Below are 8,163 nucleotides of genomic sequence, written 5' to 3'. Positions count from 1 at the left end.
ATAGCACCAAATCACAACAACAGTTGCCTCAAGATAAAATCCACCTTTCTCATACCAACAATGAGCTAAATTTATCGAGTCAAATTCAGGTTTTACGCACTATAACTTTAAACTAGTGACTGGTGTTTTTCCCCGTAGATTTTTCTATCATTTCTATCATATCTTCAGTAAACATCCATGTTTTGTATGGCCTATTTTAACATCTCTGCAAGCAAAATGTGTGTTTCTTTGAAGGAAAGAAAACAGGAAGCATGTTTCAGTTAACAACCTTTATTGATTCCCCCTGCATGAAATACAAGTGCGGATTGTCATTGGATGGTTGCCAACTAGTTAGAACAAAAAGTAAAACCCTAAAACTATCACCATAGAGAAATATACATAAAAATATACCTCTGAAAAACTTCATATAGACATTTCCTAACAGCTTATAGTCAGGGCTCAATCAGTAGCAATAAAGACTGGTATGATGTGAACACAGAAGAAAAAACAAAACAAAAACAAGGCCCTGCCCCATCTCACCCAGACACTGGACAGACGGTCATGTTACAGGAAGTATGGCTGACGTGGGGAATGTAGGTTAATATTGCTTTACATAAACACAAGCTAGGTTCAGATTAGCTGGATTTGAACTGACTGCAGACAAACTGAATTCTTTGGCGTTTTATTCAGAGTACTTAAAACCATAAAACCAAAGTCTGAAATGGAAAAAAGAAATAAAAACAAAAAGCGCCTGCCTTTTAACCATTCTTGCATATAGGATAAGCACCTGAAGAGTCCCTGCTTGTACCCCGGTGGCGAGCTAACGTTCCTCTCACACAACATGCGTCTGAAACTGGGGTGAAAAATGGACACATTCCTTCAATAAGACTTGAGTGTAAGAAGCATTCGCACTCTCCTCTTGAGGCACTGAAAACCCAGTTTCGATCAACACTTTAGGCGGCGCTGAAGAATCTGCCGGACTGAACGAGCGTCATTTCCGGCCTCTCATTGCACCTTTATCATATTTGAGTCACAAAGCCGATTGTTCTGTTCTCAAAATGTGACATCTCCAGATCAGAAATGCCTGACACGAGTCTGCTCAGCTTGTTTGACAATTACGTCTTAAATAAACGCACAAATTATGGCTGCTCGTCACGTTCTATGAAAACCAGGACGCTCAGACTTAAATGTCATCGCAAATTGTGAGGATCTGCTTCTGTGAAGTGAAGCCGTCTCTTTCTCCAGCTTCTTAGCAACTCACTGACATAATTAGTGGGCGGGGGAGAGGTGAAGGCGATGGCATTGAACAGGCTCGCTGCTTCTTACTGCAAACACTAACAGAGTGTTTCCACATTTGTAGCTAAATCGTTTAGAGCAGGAAAAAAAAAAAAAGAAGTGTGAGTGACGTGTTGGAATGATGCCTCGACACATTTGAGGAAGATTAAAGAAACGTTTACATGTGTTTAATGCTAAATGTAACAGATCATCGTCTATATTATAAAGTAAAACCATACCACACCCCAGGCTTCCCCCCATCAACACAGCTTTAAGATAAACAGCACACAAAAACACAAAGTCTCCTTTCTGCAACGTTACAAGCTGTCAGGAGAGATATGTTGAACTTTAACATTCTCCTGGATGTCCAGCAGTTGGTTGTCCTGTCAACTGCAGCATAAACAATGTGGCCGAGAGAGGAAGTAGGAAAGAAAAAAAAAAAGGAAAGAAAAAAGCCCCACGTTGCATGTGACAACTTAGTTCAAGCTATGCTGCTTCTTCACAATACGGTTATCTTCAGAGAAGGGGAGATAGGAGGGTGAAGCAGCAGTGTCTGCGCTCTCTCGCACAGACACGCTGCCGCTCCTGAACACCTCCTTAAAATAAGTCGAAGAAAAAAAAAAAAAACGAAGAAAAAAAAGTGACACCTCGTAGAGGAGGGGGAGGAGAGGTGTGTCAGAGGGAAAGTTGAGGCAGGTTCGATTATTTGAAGAGGAAATAAAAGTGGTGGAAAGGAGGGGAGAGGGGGGTGAGGGTGGGAAAGGGAGGCGTCAGGGATAATGTGACAGTCACTCCTCGTCAGAGCTGCTGCTGTTCTCCAGAGAGTAAACCATGAAGGCCAAATCAGGCCGGGCAGGTACCATGGGGTTACCCGGCTTCACCATCTCGAAGCCCATGTAGTGGAACGTCTTGATGATGGACACTGGAGAGGAAATGAGGGAGAACGCTCAGTGTATTTGTTGAGGTAACATTTAAGCCCTAAAAACTGCAACCAAATCAATTTTGTGCCAACTCCACGTCTCAGAATGTGAAGCTAAACATCTCATTTTTTTCTATGTCTATATCTATTTATCTATCTATCTTATTTCAATAGCAACACTGCTCCATTTAAAGATCTGACACAGGAACACTGGATATTCTATCCATTTTTCTGATAATTCACTGGAGAAAACCTCAAAAAAGTAGTTTTTGTATCTTTTAAGGAGCTGGGATATACTGCTCAAACCAACATATGATAAGGTCTCCTTTTTATTTACACTGAGACCCACACCAGCCTCATATTCTAGCTCAGATTCCTTCTTTAATACTTTTCTAATATAGGAAAATATAATGGAACTGCAAATATTAAATGATCTGAGTTGGAGTGTTAATCTTGACTCTAAGTGGTCCAGTCTTTGTGCATAAGCACCTCTCAGTAAATGATGATTTCATTTATTTAGGCCAAAAAGTCATCCAGACTCACCTGGCCCTGTGTGAAAAAGTAATTGTCCCCTAATCCTAATAACCGGCTGTGCCACCCTTGGCAACAAAAACTGTAATCAAGCGTTTGTGATAACTGGCAATGAGTCTTTTATGGCGCTGTGGAGGAATTTTGGCCCACTGATGTTTGCAGAATTGTTTCAGATCCGCCACACTGAGTGGCCTGTTTAAGATCATACCAAAGCATAGGGGGCTTTTTTTCCCCCTTAATAAATGAAACCATTTAAAAATGTTGTATTTACTCTTGTTATCTTTGCCCAAATGTGTAACTGTTAAGAATACACAAAAAACTAGTAGCACTGATAGCGTATGAATACTAGCACTGTATTTATACACTCTTACTATTGGCTGTACACCTGGATAAGGTCTCTGCATCAGTATACAGTGGTTGGCAAAGGCAAATCGTGCTTCAGAAAGAACAAGGGAAGTGCATTTTAAAATAACAGGAGCTCTTACATCGATCCTCTCTGTTTTTATGGAACCACAGGAAGACGTAGTTAACTTTGAGCTTCTCTTCTGCAAACTCAAGCAGCACGGTGAGCCTGTGGATGACATGAACACAGAGATACAGAGTCAGCCGCTAAGCGAGGGAAGAGACGAGCGGGGATGACGCACAGAATATTTCCCCCCCCCCTCTTTTATATAAGCACTGCAACTTTACATAATAATGCAGTGGCAGCTGCAAAGCTGGCTGTTTTTAGGACTGGCAGGGTGCCTGCACCAGGCAAGGTTACTCTGTCCCAGCATTGATTACAGACAAACACAAAGCCAGGCTCTAAAAGCAGAAACTTATTAGCACAGCCTTTTAATTTGCAGTAGATTTTAAGCACCATGATAAATAGCTTCTCATAAACAACTTACATCCTGGCATAAAACCTGCTCTGGTGGAGAACACTGGGACAGTATGTCAACATTTCTAAAACTAGACCAACGTAAGAAATGTCCCATTTAAGCAGCTTTATGACCCAGAACTCCAGAAGAAGAAGAGCTTGTGTTTTGCTCATTTTTCTGCTGGACTCAGTAAAATATGAAAGATTCACAAAAGCCATTTCTGTCTTAACAGTGTCCAGTTTTTTCATGTCACGACTTTGTATTCAGTAAGCAAGAAGAATTGTTTCGAAAATGCCAGAAAATGTACTCTAACACAAACAATGACAGGTTAATGAACCTAATCTTGTAGTTTCCAACAATAACTAACAGTTCAAATATAACAAATGTAGAAAAATGTGTCCTGTGAGGGACCCAAACTCTCCTCTCTCCAGCCTCCAAACTTAAACCTGAACTTCCATTGAAACTAAAAGTGGAATAGGAAGAGGCAAAAACAATGTTTTGCATTATGCTTAAAATGCTTCTACACATCTGAGGCAAAGCTGAAAAGCACTCAGAAATTTCTTCCTGATGAGACCGTTTAGAGTTTTAACAACAGCAAATAAAAAGCAGGGTGGCTTCTTAGTAAACCACAATAAAATGAGGAAAGTTGGAACTTTTGTTTGAACTTACCCCTCCTTGCTGCCCTCCACCAACGGTCCAGCAGGAATCTCCAGAAAGAGGCTGTCTCCTGATAGAGCTGTATCCCAGGAGGCTGAGCGGCGCTCGCTCAGCTGGTAGTGGAAGCGGAGCAGAGTAGAGCTCCCACTCACTGAAGAGGCCTGAGTCACAGTTAACTTTTCATCCTGGAGGCACAGGGAGGAAGAACAGATTTAGAATAGATCCTAATCCAGCTTTGTGAAACCAGAGTGAGATGCTATATGATACACTTTCTAAGGACAATAAACACAAACACCACCCCCACCCGGTTCCTCCATAAAGGGGCATATTTTCAAGCTCCTACTCTGTTTTTTTGGGAATCTGAGTTCTAGCAGGAATATCACATCCACGCGTACACATCTTTATCCTGGTTGTGGATGCCAACGTTTTGAAAGTTTGAGGGGTGAACGAAAGCTGAAACATCAAACTGCAGCACACGCCTCCAGCTGTGGTGTCACTTTTGGTGCGAGGGTGAAGCAGCAAGTGTAAACACGCCAGGAGGCTGAAAGCTTGGCAAAAGTCTGAAGAAGACTTCTCTCTGTCTGAGAACTGTGCTGAAATGAAACCAGTTAAAGAGGAAGTGGTTAAAGAAGCAGCAGACAAGTGTGATCTTCTGTGAACTAGCAAACCATTTGTCTTTACCAACAAGTTAGTGGCGCACAGATCTTTGTTTCATGAAACTGAAACTAAACCAAAGCATGGCAAACAGCAAAGGTAAAGTCTTGGTTCGTTTTTTTAATAGCTGCCCTTCACAGGATGCTGTCCATTTCAGGACCTTTGATCAGCAGCGTCACTCTAAATAGTCATGCATGACTCTCGTGTGCCGAAATAGAAGTGAAAGTGTGAACGCGTTCAGCATTCTGTGCTGTTGCTGAAGCAGTAATATTAGAAAGGGCTGCACACTCTGCACAGATGAAGATGTTAATGACAGTTTGTGACTGATCTGCCTGATCCTAAAGCTCTAATCCTCCTGAGAGTCAGTCACATGTCTGGGGAGCAACCTGACATACACACAAACACTGTTGTTTCCTCTCTATTGTTTGCGAGTTTGTGTGCAACCCCACCCAAGAAGTTCACAAGTATGAGACAGCTATAAAAGTATACATTTTCACTTGGGTGCTTTTTTGTGTTCTGCATGGCAAACATACCATTTGAGCATGTCCGGGGGAGAGAGGACTACAATAATTTTGTTAAATCCACTGCAGGTGCAGACGAGCAGATTAAAGGATTTTTTTTTAGCTTTAAATAAAACAACTTTGGGAAATGAGGGTATAACTCGTTAGACAGGCGCTCCTGTGTTTGGCTCAGTGAGTCAGAAATGACCTTGAGCGGTGAAGCACTTAACAGTTATGACAGAAAAGCTTATAGTGAATTACAGCAACATGTGCCAACCCTTTCCCCCAGTGTTTACCCCCTAAACCCCATTCAGTTTTATTAAACCCAATTTAATCTGAAATAAAGACCCTGATGACTAATGTAGGACTCTCACCACAGCAGCATTAAGAGGCTGATATTTTGCATGCATTATGGCAGCGGTCCCCAACCTTTTTTGCGCCACAGACCGGTTTATGCCCGACAATATTTTCACGGACCGGCCTTTAAGGTGTCGCGGAAAAATACAACAAAATAAAACTAGTACCGGTACTGAAAAATAGAAGAGTTATTCATAACACACGTGAAAAGACCCAGGAAAACAGAGTTAACGATAAAAACGATAACAAAATAACGCTGAAAACCGATAAAAACCCTGAAAACCATACATTTCACACCTGAGCCTCAACTCTCGTGGCCCGGCACCAAACGACTCACAGACCGGTACCGGTCCGAGGCCCGGGGGTTGGGGACCGCTGCATTATGGCACCACTTTGCATGTGTGTTGGTTAGAGTGGCCACATGTGGAGAAGATGATTTACAGAATTGGACTATAGCTCTGTGTGAAATATTGAAGACCTTCACCTTGTGCAGTAGCACACCGAGAGAGTGATCCCTGACCGTCCCTCGCCCACCCGGGATCTTCAGCTGTGGGTGAGGGGCATCAGGAGCACCACAGAGGCCCCGGAGCCTGAGGGATGGAGCATGGCATCAGAGACCCCCCTAACCAGGAACTGCAGAGAGAAGCATGGAGAAACATTTTTCAATACTCGTGTAAATTTAAAAAAACCAAAAAGAACTAAACAATTTTGTATAAATTTATACAACTGCCACAAAATAGTGAGATGGAAATGTTTGAGACATATGTTTCCTGCCTTAAAGTTCTTGTTTACTGTGACTGTACTTCACAGAAACTTAAATGAAGAGCTGCAAACCTGCCAAACTAAACTGGATGGAAACGATTGGCGCTCTTCGATCTACCCTTATACCTGACAGAGCAAAACAGAAACCATCAGCGAATGAGAAGAAACCAGAGTGCATTATTAAAATCTGCAGAGTGACTAATCACCAAGACCACAGCTAGATAAATGAAGTTTTATGGGAATGCTTTGACGCACTTACAACACTGCAGGGCATCTCTAACTCAGACAGACAGAAGTGAAGCTTGGGCACTCATGACTAATGGCTAATGATCCACTGCTGATGTAAACCTCTTAGCTTGTTACTTCACACGCACCTTATTTTAAACTTCATTAAGCATGTTCATATAACTAGCAACTATGAAGCACATGTAGCAACAAGCTCGCAGAACGAGATTTAGCACGATACTGCCCGCTTATTTGTTGGATCCATTTAAAGCCAGGGATGTCAAACCTGCTGCCCAGGGGCGAGAAGTGGTTACTGGAAAGCCTTGTGAAGTGTGATTCAGCATTTAATTACTCAACACGCTTAGTAGACACACTGGAATGTGGAAAACCTGACACTGCTGACATTTATTAATTGTTTTAAAAACGTATTCTACCTCAGAGATGTTAGGCTCATTAAAAATGAGGACTCTTCATTCCAACTTCTGATCAGATATCAGTGTAAAAATCCATCAGCTATAATCTTCACTGTGAAGAATTATGCCTGATGCTGCTATAAACATTGCTTTACTAACTTTACAAATTAAAAGCTAAATAAATAATAAAATATAGCAGAATAATGAGTTGAACAGGCCTGATATAAATGTGGTAAAATTTTTGCATTTGTCTCACTTACAGCAACCAAATATTAGCAACGCTTTTGTCTTTTCCTGAGGCTCCTCACACAGTCGGTATAACTGAAATCAGCTTGTGACAGGTCATGTTACTGCAAGCACAACACGCATTTCCCAACAAGTGTCACCAGTGTCCTTCTACTGTACTTCACGCTCTTATAATGAGCTACTTCAAGGTCATCTGATATTTGCTGTGCTAGTTTCTCTTCATTCAGTAAGGCCTCAGTCACACAGGCATAGAGTCTGGTCTGCAGCACCCTGGCAACCAGTGGTTGCTATGGAAGAATGAATTCTGACATGTGATTACTGGAGGTTGCTAGCAGTTTCTGGGTGCAACTGGTTGTAACGATGGTGCTTCGCCAGAAACCCAGAACTGAACTTTGTCTTTATACCGTTTTCCCCATATAGGTTCTCATGCATGTGGCCAAATAAAGTAAGTTTTAACATTTCTTTAAGGTTTGGAAAAAAGAGAAACTTAAATTACATAATTAAACATAGCTTAACAGAAACTCCTACAGTCGTTTTTGTATATTTGCATCAAACTCAGAAGCAGAAACAGCCTGACTGCAACACTGTGGCCTTTAACCTGAGACTCAGTGGTCTGCATGGTTATATATAGAAAGTTCTTCACTGCTTCAAACCTGTTACCACAATTCAAAGTAGAGCAGGGCGATATGACCAAAAGTATTTATCACGATATACATTTGAAAATTTGCGATAACGATATAACTGACACTACAGGGAGTGCAGAATTATTAGGCAAGTTGTATTTT

General features: G+C 41.6%; 1 protein-coding gene across 1 annotated transcript in view; it reads right to left on the bottom strand.

Moving 5' to 3' along the window:
• Window positions 1-254: 254 nt before the first annotated feature.
• oaz2a (ornithine decarboxylase antizyme 2a) overlaps window positions 255-8,163 on the bottom strand; it is a 17,156-nt gene continuing 9,247 nt past the window's right edge. Inside the window, 5 exon segments of the mRNA XM_013910443.1 lie at window positions 255-2,176; window positions 3,190-3,275; window positions 4,234-4,406; window positions 6,217-6,297; window positions 6,299-6,365. Of these exon segments, the coding sequence (XP_013765897.1) occupies window positions 2,043-2,176; window positions 3,190-3,275; window positions 4,234-4,406; window positions 6,217-6,297; window positions 6,299-6,365 (541 nt within the window). The 3' untranslated portion in view covers window positions 255-2,042.

The sequence above is a fragment of the Pundamilia nyererei genome, unplaced genomic scaffold, assembly GCF_000239375.1.
Source record: "Pundamilia nyererei isolate P.nyererei 1_Seehausen unplaced genomic scaffold, PunNye1.0 scaffold00043, whole genome shotgun sequence".
Taxonomy (NCBI): Eukaryota; Metazoa; Chordata; class Actinopteri; order Cichliformes; family Cichlidae; genus Pundamilia; species Pundamilia nyererei.
This window is presented reverse-complemented; position numbering and strand designations above follow the sequence as displayed.